This window comes from Ornithorhynchus anatinus, chromosome 7 (assembly GCF_004115215.2).
Source record: "Ornithorhynchus anatinus isolate Pmale09 chromosome 7, mOrnAna1.pri.v4, whole genome shotgun sequence".
In the NCBI taxonomy this organism is placed as follows: Eukaryota; Metazoa; Chordata; class Mammalia; order Monotremata; family Ornithorhynchidae; genus Ornithorhynchus; species Ornithorhynchus anatinus.
In genome coordinates, this window is record NC_041734.1 from 48415126 (window position 1) to 48438181 (window position 23056).

At 42.8% G+C, this 23056-nt stretch overlaps 1 protein-coding gene across 1 annotated transcript in view; it reads right to left on the reverse strand.

Moving 5' to 3' along the window:
* Window positions 1–312: 312 nt before the first annotated feature.
* ATP13A4 (ATPase 13A4) overlaps window positions 313–23056 on the reverse strand; it is a 123355-nt gene continuing 100611 nt past the window's right edge. The window contains exons 24-30 of the mRNA XM_029069396.2: window positions 22005–22101; window positions 19746–19818; window positions 19106–19280; window positions 14419–14618; window positions 13687–13775; window positions 9381–9461; window positions 313–766 (exon numbers count right to left, since the gene is read on the reverse strand). Coding sequence (XP_028925229.1) covers window positions 554–766; window positions 9381–9461; window positions 13687–13775; window positions 14419–14618; window positions 19106–19280; window positions 19746–19818; window positions 22005–22101 — 928 coding nt within the window. The 3' untranslated portion in view covers window positions 313–553. The remainder of the gene's footprint in view (window positions 767–9380; window positions 9462–13686; window positions 13776–14418; window positions 14619–19105; window positions 19281–19745; window positions 19819–22004; window positions 22102–23056) is intronic.

Here is a 23056-nt window from a genome sequence, read left to right on the forward strand (position 1 = left end):
TCCCAAGTTTCCAGCTTCCTGATTTTTCCAGGCTCCTGAGGTTCTGGACTCCATAGGTTCTGGATTCCTGAGGCTCCAGGATCCTGAGTTTGCAGGCTCTTGAGGTTCCAGTCTCTCTTCATTGTCATATTTATTAGATGCAGTTAAAGGAAAAGATAGGGTTAAGAAATATAGCACATTACTAATATGGCACTAGTTCAAGGAGACCTTTTCTCTTAATGAGAACAGAGTGCAGTGAAAAGGGAGGTAACTCAGGAGGCTACTCTACTCTAAATGCCAGCAAATAGACTTAAAATCAGACAAGGTCTAGAATTAAATTTTCCAATTTGAGTATATGCTCCCAAAATGCCATTTGGCTAAAAGAGAAAATATTATTTAGACAAACTGTTTACTGAAAATAACTTTCCTGGTAAATAGACATTAATTTATAACTCCAGTTTGCTATATACACTTGAAAATCCTGGTTAAAATATGATTCCAATAATTTGCAAATTACTGAATTCTTCCCTTTCTTTATTGTCTTTGTGTTGAATCTCTGAAATGACCAGTTTCCTCATGATGTTTCTTCATTGCTCTCGAACACTGGGTTGCTGTAGGACGCCTCTTTGTTAACCTCTGGCATGTTAGAAGAGAATGTTTTGTTTATCGGTGGCCAGCTTGGGTCATTTGCCAAGGCTCTCTGCCATTTTCGGTACTGACTTTTTGACTGGTACCCAAAACATCTTTTCAGTAGGATCCAGAGGCCACGGTTTTCAATGACGACCTCCTGCCAAACAAAATAATGGTTAGCATCATTCTAACCATTTTCCCAGCTCTTTCCCTCTTCCATGGAAGTGATTTGTGCATTTTTTAATTATCCACTGACTCTTAGAGGATTGCTCTTTGGCAATAACCTGCTTCGTAGACAGTTACTCTTGCTTTAATATTAACTCATTCCTCTTTTTCTACCTTTGATGGAGATAAAAAGAATATGATCCCTCATCTGTAAAATAATGAATAAATACCTGTTCCCTCCCCTTTAGATTGAGTCCCACGTGGGACAGGTGATATGTCTGACCCGATTATGCTGTATCGACCCCAGTTATTACAGTGCTAGTCACCTAGTAAAAACTTAACAAATAGAGAAGGAGCGTGGCTCAGTGGAAAGAGCCCGGGCTTGGGAGTCAGAGGTCAGGGGTTCGAATCCCGCCTCTGCCACTTGGCAGCTGACTGTGGGCAAGTCACTTCACTTCTCTGTGCCTCAGTTCCCTCATCTGTAAAATGGGGATTAAGACTGTGAGCCTCATGAGGGACAACCTGATTACCCTGTGTCTCCCCCAGCACTTAGAACAGTGCTCAGCACATAGTAAGCGCTTAACGAATACCAACATTATTATTATTAAATACCAAAATTATTATTTTTAACATTGGCAACATGCCCCTAAATTGTAACCTCTGTCTTCTCTATTTTAATTTCTCCATTCCAGCTATTTGGCTATCCTAACATTGCCCATCCTGCACTTCCGCTGAATCTGGTATTCAGCAAAATTCAATACCTCTGTGCTCCAGTGAGATTATGGAGATGCACAGCTAATGCATTCAGTGGCCAATTTAGGGGTCTGTTGACTGGGAATTCACCCACGGTGAAGGCCAATGAGATCCCAAAATATTTTCAATGGGTGATTGGCCTGCCATTTTACAGTTGAAGATAATGGTTTTCAGTGTGGGCAGGGAATGATTCTGTTATACTGCTGTGTTGTACTCTCCCAAACACTTAGTGCCCTGCACAAAGTAAGCGCTAAGTAAATATGACTGATTGATTCTTTGGAAGTCTGTGGCATTTCCTAAGGTGTCTCTAAGTTGAGGAACCAATTGAGTAGGTTTGTTTTCTGCTTGTATTGGCCATATGGTGGGAGAGCTTTGCCATGTTTCATGGATCTGACTAGCTGGTGCATTCACTTAAAGTTGAAATAAGTTGTAATTTGGTTTAGGTTTACTGGATGGAGACATGTCAGTTGTTCATAATGGGAGTCTCCATCATTTCACCAGGGAGTAGTTAACTTTTGGATCGTGGAAATACTGTTAACAGTGAAACTGTATCCCCTAAGTGAGATTGCAATCTGTTGTTTGAGATTATTGTAGTTATTATTATTATATTTGTTAAACACTTACTATGTGTCAAGAACCATTTTAAATGCTGGGGAAGATAGACGTTGCACACGACCTGCCCCTCATGGGGCTCACAGTCTAAGTAAGATGGAAAACAGGCATTGAAACTCTATTTACAGTTAAGGAAACTAAGGCCCAGAGAAGTGAAGTGACTTGTCCAAGGTCACACAACAGACAAGTGGCAGAGCCAGCGTAGCTTAATGGAAAGAGCCCGGGCTTGGGAGTCAGAGGTTGTGGGTTCTATTCCCACCTCTGACACTTGTCAGCCGTGTGACTTTGGGCAAGTCACTTCACTTCTCTGTGCCTCATTTACCTCATCTGGAAAATGGGGATTAAGACTGTGAGCCCTATGCGAGACAGACACTGTGTCCAATATGATTAGCTTGTATCTACTCTAGCTTTAGTACACATGTGTAGCCCACAGTAAACAATAAATGACAAAAAAAAATATGGGAAGCAGTGTGGCCTTGTGGAAAGAGCACAGGTCTGGGAGTCAGAGAACCTGGATTCTAATCCCAGCTTTGTCATTTGCCTGCTGTGTGACCATGGACAAGTCACTTCACTGGGCCTCAGTTTCCTCATCTATCAAAAGGGGATTGAACACCTAGTCTCCCTCCCACTTAGGCTGTGAGTCCCATGTGAACTGTGTCTAACCAGATGATTTTGTAACTATCCTGCACTTAGTACAGTGGTTGGCCCATATTAAGCACATAAAAAATGCCACAATAATTAGTATTATCATTATTCTTATTGCAACTCTGTGCCTGCTGAAATACATATAGTCCTGCTGGAACACAGAGGATTGTTAGGGAATGAGGGAATGGTCATCCAGCAACCACCACCTGTCTGGGTAGGGAATGCCACATCCCTGGAAAGAACATTTATGTGCAAGTATCCAGCATCAGACTGTGAACGCTGAGGGAATGTTTTTCTCAGTGTGACAGTCAAGCACTGTTCTAAGTTCTGGGTAGATACAAGCTAATCAGGTTGGACAGTCCCTTGTCCCAGGTGGGCTCACAGTCTTGATCCCCATTTTTACAGATGAGGTAACTGAGGCCCAAAGAAGTGAAGTGACTTGCCCAAGATCCCACAGCAGACAAGTGGTGGGGCCAGGATTAGAGCCCAGGTCCTTCTGATGGGTCTACCAGTGCCTGGTCCTGCCCAGGTCAAGCTCAATGAGTGTAGGTTGTGTTGTTGTTTGGTTTTTTTTTTTTTAATGGTAGTTGTTAAGCGCTTAGTGCGTGTCAAGCACTGTTCTAAGCTCTGGCGTAGATACAAATTAGTCAGGTCGGACACAGTCCCTACCCCACGTGGGGTTCACAGTCTAAGTAGGAGGGAGAACAGACACTGAATTCCCATTTTGCAGTTGAGGAAACTGAGGCACAGAGAAGTGCCTTGCCTAAGGTCATACAACAGGCAAGAGGTGGAGCCAGGATTACAACCCAAATCCTCTGGATCTCAGGACCATCTTTTATCCTCTAGGCCATGCTGCTTCCCAGTGGTCCCAATATAATCTGGGGAAGGGGAGTTAGAAATAAAAGAAAATGGAAGAGGGTCAGCAAATGTCTTAAGATCTGCTGAGATGGTGCAGTTTAAATCACCCATGACATACTCGCTTATATCTTCCAATTATGATCTCTAGAAAGCCTGACTAGAGACTTCCAGTCCCCCACCCTCCTCCTGATTCCCTTTTTCCCCTACCCATTTGGTACAAGTCCAAAGCACTGATCTATTCCACTGGGCTACAATGTGAAGTGAGTGAAGCATATTCTATTGCTATGAAGTTAGAAAATCTGAAGTCTAAAAAGGTGGCTTATTTCATCTGAGAAATCAGGGGCAAAGCTGAGAATCAATCAATCAGTGGTATTTATTGAGCACTTATGTGCAACTCCAACAGTTAAAGGATGGGAGGGGGAGGAGGCTCTAGCGAAGGAGACCGAGAATGACCGGCCAGAGAGGTAAGAGGAGAACCGGGAGAGGACAGAGTCCGTGAAGCCCAGGTGAGATAAGGTATGGAGGAGGAGGGGATGGTCGACAGTGTCAAAGGCAGTAAAGAGGTCAAGGAGGATTAGAATGGAGTAGGAGCCATTGGATTTGGCAAGAAGGAGGTCATGGGTGACCTTAGAGAGAGCAGTCTCGGTAGAGTGGAGGGGACGGAAGCCAGATCGGAGGGGGTCTAGGAGAGAATGGGAGTTAAGGAATTCTAAGCATCGATTGTAGACGACTTGTTCTAGGATTTTGGAAAGGAAGGGTAGTAGGGATATAGGGCGATAACTGGAGGGGGAAGTGGGGTCAAGAGCGGGTCCCTCTTCTGTTCTCCATTTACACTCACTCCCTCGGTGAACTCATTCGCTCTCACGGCTTTGACTACCATCTCTACGCAGATGACACGCAGATCTACATCTCCGCCCCTGTCCTCTCCCCCTCCCTTCAGGCTCGCATCTCCTCCCGCCTCCGGGACGTCTCCACCTGGATGTCGGCCCGCCACCTAAAACTCAACATGAGCAAGACTGAGCTCCTCATCTTCCCTCCCAAACCCGGTCCTCGCCCAGACTTCTCTATCACCGTGGAGGGCACGACCATCCTTCCCGTCTCTCGGGCCCGCAATCTCGGTGTCATCCTTGACTCGTCTCTCTCGTTCACCCCACGCATCCTATCCGTTACCGAGACCTGCCGGTTTCACCACTACAATATCGCCAAGATCTGCCCTTTCCTCTCCATCCAAACGGCTACCTTACTGTTACGGGCTCTCGTTATATCCCGGCTAGACTACCGTGTCAGCCTTCTCTCTGACCTCCCTTCCTCCTCTCTCGCCCCGCTCCAGTCTATTCTTCACTCTGCTGCCCGGCTCATCTTCACTCCCCTTCTTAAACAACTCCAGTGGTTGCCTATCAACCTCCGTTCCAAACAAAAACTCCTCACTCTAGGCTTCAAGGCTCTCCATCACCTTGCCCCTTCCTACCTCTCCTCCCTTCTCTCTTTCTACCGCCCACCTCGCACGCTCCGCTCCTCTGCCGCCCACCTCCTCGCCGTCCCTCGGTCTCGCCTATCCCGCCGTCGACCCCCGGGTCACGTCCTCCCGCGGTCCCGGAACGCCCTCCCTCCTCACCTCTGCCAAACTGATTCTCTTTCCCTCTTCAAAACCCTACTTAAAAATCACCTCCTCCAAGAGGCGTTCCCAGACTGAGCTCCTCTTCACCCTCTACTCCCTCTGCCATCCCCCCTTTACCTCTCCGCAGCTAAAGCCTCATTTTCCCCTTTTCCCTCTGCTCCTCCACCTCTCCCTTCCCATCCCCACAGCACTGTACTCGTCCGCTCAACTGTATATATTTTCGTTACCCTATTTATTTTGTTAATGAATTGTACATCGCCTCGATTCTATTTAGTTGCCATTGTTTTTACGAGATGTTTTTCCCCTTGACGCTGTTTATTGCCATTGTTCTCGTCTGTCCGTCTCCCCCGATTAGACTGTAAGCCCGTCAAACGGCAGGGACTGTCTCTATCTGTTGCCGACTTGTTCATCCCAAGCGCTTAGTACAGTGCTCTGCACATAGTAAGCGCTCAATAAATACTATTGAATTGAATACCTCCCTTCCTCCTCTCTCGCCCCGCTCCAGTCTATTCTTCACTCCACTGCCCGGCTCATCTTCACTCCCCTTTTTAAACAACTCCAGTGGTTGCCTATCAACCTCCGTTCCAAACAAAAACTCCTCACTCTAGGCTTCAAGGCTCTCCATCACCTTGCCCCTTCCTACCTCTCCTCCCTTCTCTCTTTCTACCGCCCACCCCGCACGCTCCGCTCCTCCGCCGCTCACCTCCTCACCGTCCCTCGGTCTTGCCTATCCCGCCGTCGACCCCTGGGTCACGTCCTCCCGCGGTCCCGGAATGCCCTCCCTCCTCAGCTCCGCCAAACTGATTCTCTTTCCCTCTTCAAAACCCTACTTAAAACTCACCTCCTCCAAGAGGCGTTCCCAGACTGAGCTCCTCTTCTCCCTCTACTCCCTCTGCCATCCCCCCTTTACCTCTCCGCAGCTTAACCCTCTTTTTCCCCTTTTCCCTCTGCTCCTCCACCTCTCCCTTCCCATCCCTACAGCACTGTACTCGTCCGCTCAACTGTATATATTTTCGTTACCCTATTTATTTTGTTAATGAATTGTACATCGCCTTGATTCTATTTAGTTGCCATTGTTTTTACGAGATGTTCTTCCCCTCGACTCTATTTATTGCCATCGTTCTCGTCTGTCCGTCTCCCCCGATTAGACCGTAAGTCCGTCAAACGGCAGGGACTGTCTCTATCTGTTGCCGACTTGTTCATCCCAAGCGCTTAGTACAGTGCTCTGCACATAGTAAGCGCTCAATAAATACTATTGAATGAATGAATGTGCAGGGTCCTGAACTAACTGCTTGGTTAAGATTGAGGGAATTGAGTATATTGTTCATTGGTTCTAGAATTATAAATCACATCCTGATTACATGAGGGGGGTATCTGCTGATTCAGCAGCTGATGGTACTGCCCAGTTATGACAGTCAACAAGTTTATTCAGGTGGTCAGTTATGCCCCTCGGTCATTTGTCCAGCTACATCAAAGTCATTTAAAAGTGACCTTCTCCAGCATATCAATTTAGTTGAACACTGAGTCCTGAAGCTGTTTTAACTTGATCCCTCTCTGGGAGAGTTCTTTGCCTGCAAAGTAAAAGTTAGTCCCATGCTGATCTGGGGCCCACCTTTCTGCTCCCTGGTTATATCATTTGAACCCTGTGTTTTGAGTGCTTGGCTATCTTATTAACTGTGTGAGTTATGTTTAGTTGGACTGGTTTGAGATGGTCAATCTTGCCAGCACGGATATCCCCTTGACAGGATTCCTGGTCATCAAACTGAGAAAAGGTACAGTTACTCTTTTCAGATTTTCCTTGAAGAGTAACTGTCTTAGGAGTTGCTGAGCAACCCTTTAAATTCCCAGTGATCAGGCCTGGAAATAAGTGTGTCTGCTAGTTCTGTTATATTGTATTCTTCCAAGGCTTCATCATCAATCATCAGTGGCATTTATTGAGCACCTACTGTGTGCAGATCACTGTACTAAGTGCTTGGGAGAGTATCTTACAACAGAGTTGGTAGACACATTCCTTGCCTACAACGAGCTTACAGTCGAGAGACGGACATGGCAGGGTGAAAGGGTCTAAGGTAGCTGAGCCTAGGGCAATAGACCATTTTGTCCATCTTTAAGACAACCTGGGGAACTCCAATCCTTTTACATTTGTTTCTCAGTTTTTTTAATTAAGGTTTTGTCCAGTTGATATAATATCTGCATGATGGAAAGCATTCTTTAAAAAGATTCTGAAGAGTATTGATTCTCACAGGATTCCTGGGAGGGAGATGCGATGCAGCCCAGAGTGATTTATCCCGGTTTAGGAGTGGTCATTCAACTCCTGCTATTCTTCTGCCTCTCCTTTTTTTGAACAAGAAAACCTTTTTACCAATCTTGTTTGAATCTCCTCTCTAGGGTAACTACCTCACACTCCCAGCTCTGTGCTCATTCTCCAAATTCATTCCCCTCTCTTGGAACATTTTCCAACTATAAAGTCAATCCCACCCATCAAAGCCCACTTTAAATCTTACTTTACATGGAGGACTTCTTTTTTATGTAGAAATGAATTTCAGAATTCCATCTGCCCTCACTTACAAATATGAAGCATCTACTCTTTATGTCACTGCATTTAAAATGCAAGATCCTAGAAAGATCCCAGGCCTGGGAAAGTCACTTCATGCTTGCGTTCCTCAGGTTCCTCATCTGTAAATTGGGGAACAATACCTGTTCTCTCTCTTACTTAGATTGTGAACCAGATGTGGGCAGGGACTGTATCCATTCTAGTTATCGTACCTATCCCAGTACCATAGTAAGTCCATAATAAAGACCACAATTTTTTTATTATTATTAGGAAACAGGAAGCCTGGCTTTTCTAAAATTACTCATCAGCTGCTCTCTCTTGAGGCTACTTAATAAATATGAGGTTAGATACTCCTACCAATCAGCAGCTGAGTCTGCCCATGGCATTTTCATTCTTGAGAGGATTTTTTCACAGGAAAGTTTCCTTTGGAACTAAAATCTGATCTGAGAAAAATCTAATGCTTAGTGCCAAATAAATATCGATGGAGAGATTGCTGCCAGCGGACAAGACAAAAGTTTACAGAGCCACACATACTGCCTCAGGATTTACCCAGAGAACTGTGACATCAGGACAGTTGGTCAGCCAGCGGACAGAGCAGTTTAGCCCCATTTCCCCATTCTACCTATCAGACTGGACTGCCTCAAGATCTAAGGACCCAGAGGATCACCCACAGGCTGGTGAGTAGAGTCATCACAGGAGACACTTGGCCCTATAGATTTGTGCATCTATAACTGGGGAAGCAGCATGGCCCTGTGGATAAAGCATGGGCCTGGGAGTCAGAAGGACCTGGCTTCTAATCCTGGCTCTGCCGCTTGTCTTCTATGTGACCTTGGGCAAGTCACTTGACTTTTCTGTGTCTCATTTATCTTATCTTTAAAGTGGAGATTAAGAGTGTGAGCTTCATGTGGGAAAGGGACTGTCTCCAAGCTGATTAAATTGCGTATCCACCCCAGTGTTTAGAACAATGCCTAATACATTGTAAGTGTTTAACGAATATCATTTTATATATTTGTAGCTCATATATTTGTAGCTATGACATTGCTATTCTGGAATAGCATATATTTGTAGCTATGACATTGCTGTTCTGGACAAAATTGTCCCAGTAGAGCATGGCCAAGTATCTGTTTATTGTTGTATTGTTTATTATTGTATTATTGTATTGTACTCTCCCAAGCGCTTAGTACAGTACTCTGCACAATGTAAATGCTCAGTAAATATGATTGAATGAATGAATGGCTAAAGGAAGTGGTGAGGGGTGAGGGAGAAAAAGGAGTTCAGAGTGGCTTATGCTCCAGGAAAGAAAGGAATCAGAGATTTATACTGTAGGAAGAAGGGAAGGGGTCAGGAGGTTGGGGATGGAGGGGGCGAAGAGAGGGAATTCCATTTTTCAGGAAGCAACAGAGCCTTGAACAGTTTTTGAGAAACAGAAAAAGAACTGCTTTTGGAGATCAGTGGAGAGAGGGGAGCTCCAAGACCTAGAAGCCAATTCTGGCTGTCCAGGACTTTCTCTTTTTTCAGATATTCCCTGAGGGAACACTTAATGGCTAGTTACTCAAATCCACTTACCTCAAAAATCAAGGACACAGCAAAATTGACAGCAAGCATAATTATAATATACAACCTCCATAGCATGGGTGTGCATACAAGCTGGGGAAAAGGAAAAAAATGAAATTAAGCAGTAAGCTGTGAGTCTGATCTGTCTACATTGGACTTCTTTATTGGTCAGTGCGTGACACTAATGAAATGCTTATTTTACTAAGGCTTGGAACTGTATCGAATTAGAGCTAACGGCAGAATGCCAGGACAAGAGTGATGTGGTGTCTGAAGATTTGTACAAATAATAAAATTACAAACTGGAAGCAGGTCATCTTTCTTTCTTCCTCCTATGGCACGCTTGACTCTCCCTGTTATCCTTGGCTTTCTTAAAGGCAGGCAAAAGTTTGCTCCCTGAACTCAATTCATTCTGTCAGTGGCTAGGAAGAAGTGAAAATGACTCCATACTACCTGCAAGCTTCATTCACTAAGATCCTTCCTGAATACTTTAGATTAACCCTGTTGCCTAGATGACCTGTCAGGGCCACTTCTAAAATCATATTTCTAGGGAATCCACAAACAAAAGGTGTTTTTGACCTTGGTCGAGAGGGAGATTCATTATCATCTTGATCTTGGGCATGTCACTTAACTTCTCTATGCCTCAGATTCCTCATCTGTAAAATGGGGATTAATTATCTCCTCTTTCTCCTCTCCACTTCAGCTGTGAGCCCCATGGGGGAGAAGGACTTTGCCTGACCTGATGATATTGAATCTACCCTAGTGCATAGCACGTAGTAAGCACTTAACGAATACCACAACTACTTTTATAATCCAGTGTTCATTAACTATCCGATCTAAATTCCTCACAATGGTGCATACCCCTTATCTTTTTTTCTACTTTTCATGGAAATAGAGATTGGTGGATCTCCAGCATCTGGGAAAGTACTCTTGAGATAGTTGATGACAGGTATGAATTTGTTTCTCAAGCCATCACTCTCCCAGCTTCTGATCATCATTCTGTGCCTCAAACTCAAAATGCTGAGCTCTGGTCAGATTTATGTGACTGGAGTTGAGTTTAGTCACATGGTAGTATCAGGTGACAAAGAAAGTCGGTCTCACTGTCTTAAATGTAAATTGCAGTCTGAAGAGAAGCCTCGCACCATCTAGATTTTCAGAATCTTGGCTGAGCTATCTCTTTCCTGGCATGGTCCAGATGGAGGTCCAACTCACCTAACCTCCTAATTTTGTAAAACATACTGGCCTTTTGAAGAGAAACAAGAGAGCAGAAAGTTGGAAAAGGGGTCAAAAAAGAGGACTTTATAATCGTTATTCTTATTGTTATTATATTTGTTAAGCACTTATTGTGTGTCAAACACTGTTCTAGACTCTGTGGTAAATACAAGTTAATCAAGTTGGAAACAGTCCCTTTCCCACATGGGGCTCACAGTCTAAGTGGGAGGGAGAAGAGGGAATTTTCAGAAGAGGAGAAGGGAAGAGTGTGGTAGGAACAGCTGCACCTCAGGATGGCAGCCCTGACTGAACTAAACTGTGCTATTAAGTTGTTGCTGCTACTTTCGCCTGAATGGCATAGTAGCATTGCTGGCAGAGGTGGCTGATTCGGAAGTGGCAATGGCCCAGATTAGGATGGGCTAGGTAGGCCAGAGCCATGGCCACCATTGCCATAAGCAGCTCCTAGGTGACACATTCAACATGGGGCTGAAAATGGGAGTTTTCTGGCCCAGTTCAAAACTCATCATGGGAGTTATGGCAAGAAAGGAATGATGTGACTTTCAGTCACATGGCTGAAGGAGTCAATTCATTCCTTCAGTAGTATTTATTGCACACTTTGGGCAAAGCACTATACTAAGTGCTTGGGAGAGCACAATATAATAATAAATGAACACATTCCTGCCCACAGTGAGCTTACAGTCTAGAGATCAACACAGCTGTGGGAGCAGCAATGACATCCTCTTCCTCTCTCCTGCCACCTCTGCCCCCTCTAGTATCAATGGGTCAGAGGCAAAGACTTTTCATTTCTAGCATGTGGATGAAGGTGGAGATGGAGCTTTGAAGGGCCAGACATTAGGGGTAGGGCTTTGGAGAAATGAGATAAGGATGGGAAGGAGGAAGAAAGAAGGGAAGGAAGAGGAAGAAAAAACATAAAAGGAGGACTGCCTTCTCCTTCATCACTGACCCCTCCCCACCCCGGCCTTCTCTTGGCATCAGTGCCTGACAACTGCGACTCCCTTCATCCCTGCCCCCTTCTGAATCAATTATCTTGGGAGGACTCCCAGCCCACACGGGCCTCCATTGCCCCCATAAACAGAGCAACAGATGGAGACATCCACTTGGCTCCCCCTCTGATAATTTTTCAAATCCAAGGATGAAGCAAGCTATCTTTGCTGCACACTTCCTGCCCTAAAAGCTGTGGGGGTGAAGCCAATGATATTGTCCCCCAAATTCCAAGCCCTTTGTGAGTGAGCTTCTGAGGACAGGATAGTGATCATTATGGTACTTATTAAGCACTTACTATGTACCAAGGACGCATATAATCTCTGGGTTAGATACCCTACAATCAGGACAGACACAATCTCTGTCCCACACGGGGCTCACTGTCCATGTAGGATGGAAAAAGGTAATTAATCCCCATCTTTCCAATGAGAAAACTGAGGCAATGAGAAGTTAAGTGTGCCCAAGGGCACACAGCAGCCAATCAATCAGTAGAACCCGGGTCCTCTCGGACCTATGTTCATTTTTATTTTTATTTTTAAATGGCATTTGTTAAGTGCTAACCTGGTGCCAGGCACTGCACTAAGCACTGGGTTGATACAAGCTAATCAGGTTGGACACAGTCCCTGTCCCACCTGGGGCTCACAGTTATAATCTCCATTTTACAGATGAGGTAACTGAGGTACAGAGAAGTTAAGTGACTTACCCACGGTCACACAGCAGATAGTTTAGAACTAGTTTACATAGCCTCATCGCCCATAGCCCCAACCGAAAGCAGATCCTAACCAAGATCCTTCAATTGATTCAGGATAATGGCAATAAACCCGTGCATCCCCCTTTCGTTACATCTGATCTTATTGGTCAGGAGCAGCAGTTCTGTTCAGATAATGGGACTGACAAAGTCATGACCTCAGGACCTTGTTTCTCTTGTTAAGGTAAATGTATGTTGAAGGAATGAGTCCGCATCTTAAAGAAACTTACATTCTAACAAACACTGAAATTTAATAAATATCAAGCAACCTGGTTGATAATGATAATAGAATAATAAAACGGGACTGGTTTTTTATTCTATTTATCTTGATGTTATCTTGTTTTTGTTTTGTTCTGTTTTGCTTTGCTGTCTCCCCCATTTAGACTGTGAGCCTGTCATTGGGCAGGGATGGTCTCTATCTGTTGCCGAATTGTACAGTCCAAGGGCTTAGTACAGTGCTCTGCACATAGTAAGCGCTCAATAAATACTATTGAATGAATGAATGATTCAATTGCCATCTAGTGATTAGTTTCTGTCACTGCATGTTGATAATGTACTGAATGGATGTAGTTAGTCTTTTGAAGGTTGTTTAAAATTTGAAACGCTTTGCAGCTATGTGTTTTGCGGCAGTGAAAGCTCAGAGCCTACCACAGGTCTTCAGTATGTTCCCTGACTATGGGTTCAAAACTCATAAAACTCAGGCGGATATTAACTTAAGGTTAAATTAAATTATTTTACCTGAAACCTTGATTATAAGTTAAAAATTAGAAGTTATGGTTTGCCAAGATTTATACTTAACACATATTTGTATTTTCAAACCTCCAGGGTGCACAGGTCTGTTTAGGTATTGCAAAATATGTCATTCATTTTCAAAGAGCAAGTGGATTAAATAAGGCCCCATGGAATCTAAAATGTCCTTTCAAAGTCACTTTTGGATATGTTAAGTGGAAGTGAATCAGAAACATACAAATGTATTTCAAGTTTATGTGGGTTTGAAAATTAACTGATGTGCTCTAGGAGAAATTGTTTTAAATTGCTTCAGAACACCATTTGAAAAACAGTTTGTCACATCTATAAAAGATAAAATGTCACTAGATATGTTCATTCTTATCAGGATTCTTAAAAATGAAAATATTCAGTATAGCTAGGCAGGGTCCGTTCTGTTTTAGAAAAGCAAAGCCATGTTGAGTTTAATTTCCCATCTAATTTAATGAGCAATATTGATGAGCCCAGAATGCTATTTGTCACCGGCATCCACAAAAGCAAGGTTTTGTTAAGGAGAAAATCAATTAGAGACAAAGGACGCACTTTGGAACAAGGTTTTGAAGATGGAACATGGCACCATTAAACAATACTTACATCCATCCTTTCGTACAAATCCGGGATATCAGCAAAGAGAAGAAATATGCATACGCCCAGCTGTATCGCCAGCACAAGGAGAAATATATCTGATAGAGACAAAACAGAAGTCAATTTTGTATCCCGGTTATTTAAAATGATGAATTCATTGCTCATTGATTAGGGGACACTGAATGACTTTTCATGCAACATACATAGCAGTAAACCCCTCAACAGATTGACAATGGGAGGGAAAATCCATCATCATTTTAGATATCTTTATATCCTTGGTATTAAGTTCAATTTATTTGACACAAGAATTTCTTGAATTATGCATGTATATTTTGAAAATAACTGTTCAACTTAAAATCACTTAGAGTAACTGATTAATATTTACAGGATAACATTTATTTAATACCCAATGAATTTCACGTAGTCAGGGAATTGAATTTATCACCATCATGTTTGCTGTAAATTATTTTAAGTACAGGGCACAGGTTTCCCTCAAAACTCAGAATGAGGTAAAAAAGTAGTGTATTATCTCAATTTCATTCATCTCTATATATTCATATACAGACAAATTTATCAAAATACATACATAATACATACATGCACATATATATGTATATTGATAAATTCGTCTCTTACTCATTAATCTTCTCATCTAAGTTCTTCTATTTTCCCTATAAAAAATCAGAATGACAATGGTCCTTCATATGATTATAAATGTTAACACATTCATGTGGTACTCACAATTAGTATAGATTGGTTTCCTGAAGGGTTTTCCTTTGGAAAACACCAGAGCTAACATGATGTAGTTGATTGTGCCCAAGAACCATATTGTTGTGTTTTCATAGCTTTTGAAGGCATCATTCTCATTTCTTGCTGCAGACTGGGTGATGTTTAGAGAAGCTGGACTCTCAGAGCTGTTTGCCTTTTCTATGGAGCAAGCCCTTAAAAGGAACAGAAAGGAGAAAGTTAATGGAAAAATCATATATTTGCAGTGTGAAAGTATGATGTCTTGCATAAAAAAGTGAATTCCCCCCATCCCTGAAGATTTCACTTGTATTTTCATAGCCTTCTTCCCAACATGCTTTCTCAACTATTATCTTATTTTGTCAGTCAATCAAATGGTATTCACTGAACGCTTGCTATATGCAGAGCACTGAACTAAGACCTTAAAAAGTACACTCGAGTAAATAGACACAATCCCTGCCTTCAAAACACTTCTTATAAACAACTTCCTGGAGAGTTAGGAAGCAATTGATAGTAATGTCCCCATTTTACAGGTGACGAGCAGCTTGACCTAGTGTTAAGAGCATGGGCCTGGGAGTCAGGGGATCTAACTTCTAATCCTATTTTTTACCCATTGCCTGCTGCGTGACCTCGGGTATGTTATTTAACTTCTCTGGGCCTTAGTTTCCTCAACCGTAAAATGGGGTTACATACCTGTTCTCCAACCTACTTAGATCGTGAGCCCCACTGGGTAGAGGGACTGTGTCCAACATGATTAACTTATATCTACCCCAGGGCTTAGAAAAGTGTTTGATACATAGTAAGCATTTATCTAATGCAGTAATAATGATAATAATAGTAATAATGATTTAAAAGTGGTAAATGAGACCCCCCACCCCCTCAGGATCGCACCTGGAGTTTCTAGTACTCAACCAGTCTCTTCTACAGGAGGAAGTACCAAGCAGAGGCCTTCCCATTCCATTCCTAGCTTGGGCAGTGGCTAGCGAGGAGAAGGCAATCTGCTACAAGTCAAAACTCCCCTGTGCTGGGGAGCAGTGGCATGGGAGAGAGTCAAGGGTGGAGACTTACTGCACCCAAGAAGGCAATGGTAAACCACTTCTGTATTTTTATCAAGACAACTCTGTGGATTCACTACCAGAATGATTGCAGATTGCAGATGTAGATGGGGTGTTCTGGGAGAGATGTCGCTATGGGTTGGAGGCAACTCAGCAGCATAAGACAAGACAAACTGAGCTCATAGAGGATAAATGATTAGCCCCAAGTTAGAGTCAGCACTAAATTTCAGATGTCATGATGTGTAGCTCTTTCCATTATAGTTTGCTCTCAGCTCAATTCGTCCATTCTCACATATATGGGGGAGTTTTGTAATAATGTTGGTATTTGTTAAGCACTTACTATGTGCCGAGCACTGTTCTAAGCTCTGGGGTAGTACAGGGTAATCAGGTTGTCCCACGTGAGGCTCACAGTCTTACTCCCCATTTTACAGATGAGGGAACCGAGGCACCGAGAAGTTAAGGGACTTGCCCACAGTCACACAGCTGACAAGTGGCAGGGCCGGTATTCGAACCCATCACCTCTGACTCCCAAGCCCGCGCTCTTAATTTCCCAGAGTATTTTGTTCAGTATTGGTCACAGACAATTTTATTATAATTAAATCTAGCCGAATAGATTTGAACCAGAAATCAAGAAATTCAGTTTCTCATCCTAGTGTGTGACTTTAGACAAACCACTTTACCTCTTGCTATCTGGTAAATCAGGATAATTAGAGCTATAACAGGAAATTCTGTAAGCAATTAACTTTATGAATTGTTCACATTCCTTCCGATTTCCTCATAAAGTGAATTCAGTCAACAGACTCCTTCGAATGATATTTCTCTGCCCTTTAATATTCGATTACTTCTTCCCAACTGGGAGGCGAGAGAGAATGTCTATGAATGCTCGGAGCACATCACAGAGCTGTGGATAGTGTGACTCTCTGCCCTGGTCAGCCCACCCAGCACTGCTCAAACAGTGTGTGACACAGGAGGAGAGGGGGTTTATGGGAAGTGAAGTTTTTATCACAAATGCAAAGTTTTACTCCCACCAATCAGTCAAAAGGTTCTTGGAGGAATTTAGTTATATTCCTTTTGCTCCTCAAGGGCCCGACTCAGGAGTAGTAACAACACTAATAGATAAAGTGAAGCTAGATTGTCTCTAGCTTAATAGAAACAACCTGTAACATCTCTGGAGCTTTGCATGAACTTTGCTTAAACTTTCAGGAGTTTAAAGTTGCCTCATGTTATCTAAATACATTTTCCTAGGTCTTTATAAAGTTATGTTTGACAGATATTAGGGCAAAAGTTCTTTAATAATCTGTTTCTTATAAAGGTTCCTCTTTTTTTAATGTTATTTGTTAAGCACTTACTATGTGGTAGGCACTGTACTAAGCGTTAGGGTAGATACAAGGAAATCAGCTTGGACACAGTACCCGTCCCACATCTCACAGTCCTAATCCCCTTTTTACAGATGAGGTAACTGAGGCATAGAGAAGTTAAGTGACTTGCCCAAGATCACACAGCCGACAACTGGTGGAGTCAGAATTAGAATCCAGGTCCTTCTGACTCCTAGGCCCATGCTCTATCCATTTAGCCACCCTGCTACACTAGAGCAATGGTCAGCAGCCTTTTGGGGCAGAAGAGCCAAATCCAAAGGAACCTTTGAGCAATTGGTGTGCAGAGAATCCATCATATAATTAAAACATACATGAATGTTATAATGTTAAGGTTTTAAATGACCCATCCCCCACTTTGTCTACAACATGTCTGCTCAGTAGCATTTGCACAAGATCAACCATTCCCCCTACTCAGAGACTGTAAGCTCATTGTGGGCGGGGTGTATGTCTGCTTATTTTCTTATTGTACTCTCTTAAGCTCTTAGTGCGGTGCCCTGCACACAGTAAGCACTCAATAATTATGACTGAATGAATGAATCACCTACACTGGGGGAGGACCAGGACTACCTGGCTTTCTGGGATCTCCAGGTGACAAAACGATAACAATAATAATAATAATAATGGTATTTGTAAATCGCTTACTATGTGCCAAGCACCATTCTAAGCACTGGGTTGATACAGGATAATCAGGTTGTCCTTCGTTGGGCTCACTGTCTTAATCCCCATTTTATAGATGAGGTAACTGAAGCACAGAGAAGTGGCTTGCCCAAGGTCACAGAGCAGACTAATGGCAGACCCAGGATTTGAACCACATCTTCTGACTCCCAAGCCCATGCTCTTTCCTCTAAGCCATGCTGCTTCTCATGTGATGCCTGATATGATTGTCACATATTGTGATGACATCATTGCACCACGTTTATAGTGCCTCATAGCAACTGCTATTCATAGCAAAGGTGGTCAGTATTGGAGAGAATAGGATGGTGGAGAAGAGTAAGGAGGCTAGAAAAGACAAGGACATCTTAATGGAATAGTACAAGCAGAGGTTAGTCTCTTCCCTCAACGCTGTTCTCTCTCTCCTCTATCCTCGCCTCTCCTACCTCAGGGATGTGAAAGGGCAGTTCCCACACGATGGGAATGGGCAGCAGTTAACAGGAACCCTCCCTCACCACATGGACCCACGAATGGAGATCCAGGACCCCTCACCTGCCCCAAAGGATCTTGCAGTAAAGTCTGTGAGACAGAAAGGTCCAACTCTCCCCAGCTCAATTCAGGACATTATCTCTCCCCACTCCTTGCTCAGTGTTTTCCGGTGTGGGAACTGGGGAAAATGTTCCCAGGGCTAAGTCCTGCTCCTTCTCTGGCCCCTGCTCCAGCCTTTCCTCTTACTCTGCCCCACAGTCCCCCAGCACCCTCCTTGCCTCCTGGTGCTGGAGAGCTACCAAGCCTGCAGGAGCCTCCAGAGGGTTGAGATTCTCCTCCACAGTTCCCCTCCTTGGGGAGCTCCCTGACTGAATGCCACAGGGCTTGGATTTCCCAATTCAACTGACTCAGAATGGGCAGCTCAGGGTGTGGGTCTGGCCACACCCAAGGCCACCCTCAGGGCCATAGAGGTCAGTAACAAGGTCCATAAACTTCTGAGTTTTGGTGCCAACCTGCCCCATCTGGCAGAGGGTTGACTGTTGCTGACAGGAGGGTTGGGGGTCCTGTTGCTGATTGCCCTATTCCCCAGTGGACTGGACAGAGCCTAGAGAATCCCCACCATCTTCTATGGCTTTTAGTCAGTCAGTCAGTTGTATGTATTGAGCACTTTCTGTGTACACTGTACCAAGCACTTAGGAGAGCACAATGTGACAAGAAACAGACACATTCACTGCCCACAACGAGCTTACACACTACGGAGGAAGACAGACATTAATAATTCTATTGTTTACAGTGGTGTTGCCATGCCCAGAAATGGCATGGTGTATTGTGGGCTCTTAGGACAGGCTCTCCTCCTTTGTCCAAGGCCCTGGATGGCAGTTTTAAATGCCTCTCTCCTTTGCTCAAGAACCACATTTGATGCTAAGAGCCAGACATGGCTCTGTAGTCATAGGCTGCCGACCCCTGCTTAGAGTGCTGAGTTATCCCAATTCCTGTGGGAGGTCCGCCCGCTCAGAAGCTTAAGCGGTTGTGCATCAGTCCTTCAAAACGTCCATCCTCGCTTATTGCAAGATGACAATTGTCTGAGGTTGAAATGTAGACCAGAGGAAGTACCTGTAGATATCAAATGAGGAATACCACGGCTGTTTCTGGACCATCACAAAGCCCAAAATTTGCGTGGCCAGGCTGAAAAGGACATTGAGGATCACAGATAACAACAGAGGTGGGGAAATCAGTCTCCCTGGAGGTCTGTAAGGGACCAGTTTGGGGTAGGCACCATTCAAACTCACTGAAATAAAAGAACAAGATTTCATGTAACTTGTGATACATTTGAGATACTGGAAATATAATAACAAATTTGCCCCATAGACACCCTGAAGCTACTGCTGGCCATGAGAATGTTCTTAACTGCCAAAAGTGTAGTTTATTTCACCACATAGGTAGTGACTATTGACTGTTCAGATGAAAATAGATAAGACCTATTTTCCATGTTGAAAGCTGCCAAATGACTCAACAGGATGGCAAGTCATTTGTTCTTGAGTTCTCTTCTTCCTCCCTTTCTGATTTTTGATCTTAATCTCTTATTTCTACAGTTTAAAGCCCAGATCTCCTCCCCACTGGGAACTCTGGAGACACACTATGCAAGTTTGGTTGACTCTTGATTTTGTGCTGACCTAAAGATTTCCGTGTTCTTTTAACTCAGAAAATGAGGTGTGGCTTTGACCTATATTCAGTAAAGATTTGAGTTGCTTACTTGTTATACCAATTAGAGTAGTAATAGCGAGATCCTGGAACAAAAATTGATAATTTGAAAGGCTGTTAATTTCCTGAAAGGAGACACAGAAAGGTAAAAAGAAAAGTTAACTCTTTTCATTAAAGATTTAGTTTTCAACACTCTTAATTCAATTCAATTATTTCCTTAATACCTAGTAATTACTTAAGCCTTTTGGTCCCCCAATCATTTATTCATTAATTCACTGAATCATATTTATTGAGCACTTACTGTGTGCAGAGCACTGTTCTAAACACTTGGGAAAGTACAATACAACAATAAACAGACACATTCCCTGCCCCAATCCTGGATTCTAACTTAGTTTGGACATAAGCCTTGGCCCAAGTAGAGAAGCTGTTTCACATTTTGTATGTGGAGATCTCCAGAGCAGAGAGAAGATAGTTACATGAATTCCCTGGGGGCTTTCTGCCCTTCTTGCAGCCTTTCTCCCCATTCCTTCCTCTTTTCTTTTCAATGGAATTTGTTAAGTGCTAATTATGTGTCAGGCACTGTACTAAGCACTGGGGTAGATATAAAATAATCAGATTGGACACAGTCCATGTCCCTCATGTGGTTTAAAGTCTTAATCCTCATTTTAATGATGAGATAACTAAAGCACAGAGAAATTAATAATTTTTCCAAGGTCCTACAGCAGACAAGTGGCAGAGCTGGGAGTAAAAACCAGGTCCTCAGACACCCAGGAGTAGAAACCATGTCCTCTGACTCCCAAGTCCATGCTTTTTCCACTAGGCAATACTGCTTCTTGAGCTGGACTGTGAACTCCATGTGGGACAGGGACTGTGTCCAACTCGATTTGCTTGTATCCACCCAAGCGCTTAGTACAATGCCTGGCACAAAGTACATGCTTAACAAATACCATCATTGTGTATTAGGGTTCTCCATCACGAAGGAAGATCAAGTTCAGCATCCATTTTTTGTTCAGTTGGCACTACGGAGATCGAGTGCTCACTGTTCAATTTTGAATCTCAAGTTATGCAACTTTAAAAGAGATAAGGAACAGTGCAGTCAAAGAGGACTCGAGGTTTCTGAGTGTTATTTTTAGTAGCAATATTGATAATCAGCTGTGTTAATTAATCTCTACTATATTTAAAGAGGAGACACCTAGAATCCTTCAGGGTAAGTAGATTCTTGTGTGGGATTCTAAGATCCTAAGATTTAACTCTGTCAAGATTGGAAACAAATCCTTCATTTAATGTGCTCAATTAGAGTCTATTCTTATTTCTATTAGAGGTTTGTTCCATAATACTGGGCAAATCATTTAGCCACTTAGTAAAGTGCCATCACTTAGCTGGTTCTCCATAATTGTTCCCTGATGATGAAGATGGAAAATCGTATCTGCACCTATTTGTTTCACTAGGCTGTTGTTAAACCCAATTAGAAAATGTCTATAAAACTTCTCTGAAGTCCTTAAAGAAAAGTACAGTATGAACAGAAATTACCATTCTCAAAACGTTCCTGATTTTTTCTTTTTTAGATGCACTTTTTCTCTTCTCAACATCACAGACAATAATTGAGTTTTATATTTTAGAAAAGGGGATTTATCATTTCCCTTTTGACCATATAGTGGTAAAATAGGTTAGAGATAATAAATAGAGTTCTACAGGAAAATTCAACCCTGTAGAATTGAGATGTATCCCAAAATGTCTAAGCCAACAGAACTAGTAATCAAAATGCAGAAATATGCGCACATTAGGTTCAAAACCAGTACGTATCATTGTATTTAACACACTGTTGTTCAATGCTTTGGTGAATACAAGGCTAACAATTTCCAGAATATTTAGCTCCAGGAAGCTATATACTGATGGAAACTGGAACCTGCACAAATGGAGTTTGGTGAATATAGTAGTTTAAGAAGTCAGTCTGGGGGAGAATAGGGGAATAAATAGTGAGTTCAGCTGGAACCCTTAAATAGTGATATTTATATTTCAGAGTGAAAAGAGATAGGATTGATCCAAGACATTTTTCTGATCCAATCTCATCTTATTATAGTCTTCCTTTCAAGAAGTAGAATGAATTAGAAAGAGGAACAAAGATTTTAATGTTCTGCTGGAAACATTTGTCATTTCTAGTTGAACAACTTTTAGTGTTCAAGCACTTAATACAGTGTTCTGCACACAGTCAGTGCTCAATAAATATCACTGATTAATTATTGAAGATTTGGGCCTGGTTGCTCATCTGTTTTTCTTCTCACTGACCAAAAGACTAGTTTCTAAGTCATACCCAGTAAAGCAGCAGAACACCAAGATATTGAATCATGCTGTACAGAGCCATGTACTTAAACATACAAAATGAAGTAACGAGAGCAGCACGTCCTTCCCTGTTTAAGGAAAAGAAATGAGGGCAATTAGTCTGGGTGATTTTGTTGATCCTGTGAAAAAATAAAATGTATGTGGAACTTTGACAGATAACGGTCCAGATGACATTTTTCCTGACCATTTTGGAAAACTCCAAGTAATGAGGCAGAGGAGTCAAGGATCTAACTGACTTTACTTATAGTCTCTCAGAAAAAGAGGTATTCCAAAAAAAGAAATGATTCTGAATTTGTTCATTTATGGGTACCATGGGCCCTGATCTGTAACTTATCTCTGGATCTTTTTTACCGTGGGAGCTATTTATGTAGTAATAATCATAATTACAATATTTGTTAAGCACTTTCTATGTGTGAAACACTGCTCTAAGCTCTAAGATACAGTTTAATCCTTCCTGAGATAGACCCTGTCCCACAGGGGACTCAGAGTGTAAGTAGGAGGGTGAACAGGTCCATTTTACAGATGAGGAAACTGAGACACAGAGAAGTTGTCACTTGCCCAAGGTCACACAGCATAGAAGTGGCAGAGCCAGGATTAAAATGCAGGTCATGTGACTCCCAGGTATGTGCTGATTCCACTAGACCATGCTGCATCTCTAATGTACTTATATTTGTTTCTCAAGGTCTTTATTTAGTTGGGGAGAGAGGAAGGAAAATCTGCTTTAGGGAAACCAGAGACTGGGACATAAGAAAGAAATGCACAGCCCCTTAGGCAATATTTTTTCCTTCTTTAGACCAAACACAATTATAACAACAATAATAATAATAATTGTGGTATTTGTTAATTGCTTACTATGTGCTATGCATTGTACTAAGCACTGGGGTAGATACAAGGGAGTTGGGTTGGACACAGTCCCTATCCCACATAGGGCTCCTGCGCTCTATCCATTAAGCCATGCCACTTCTCTGAGATGTGAACAACAGTAGGCATAACAGGCCACCAATTTCTGAGGGATCAAGATTG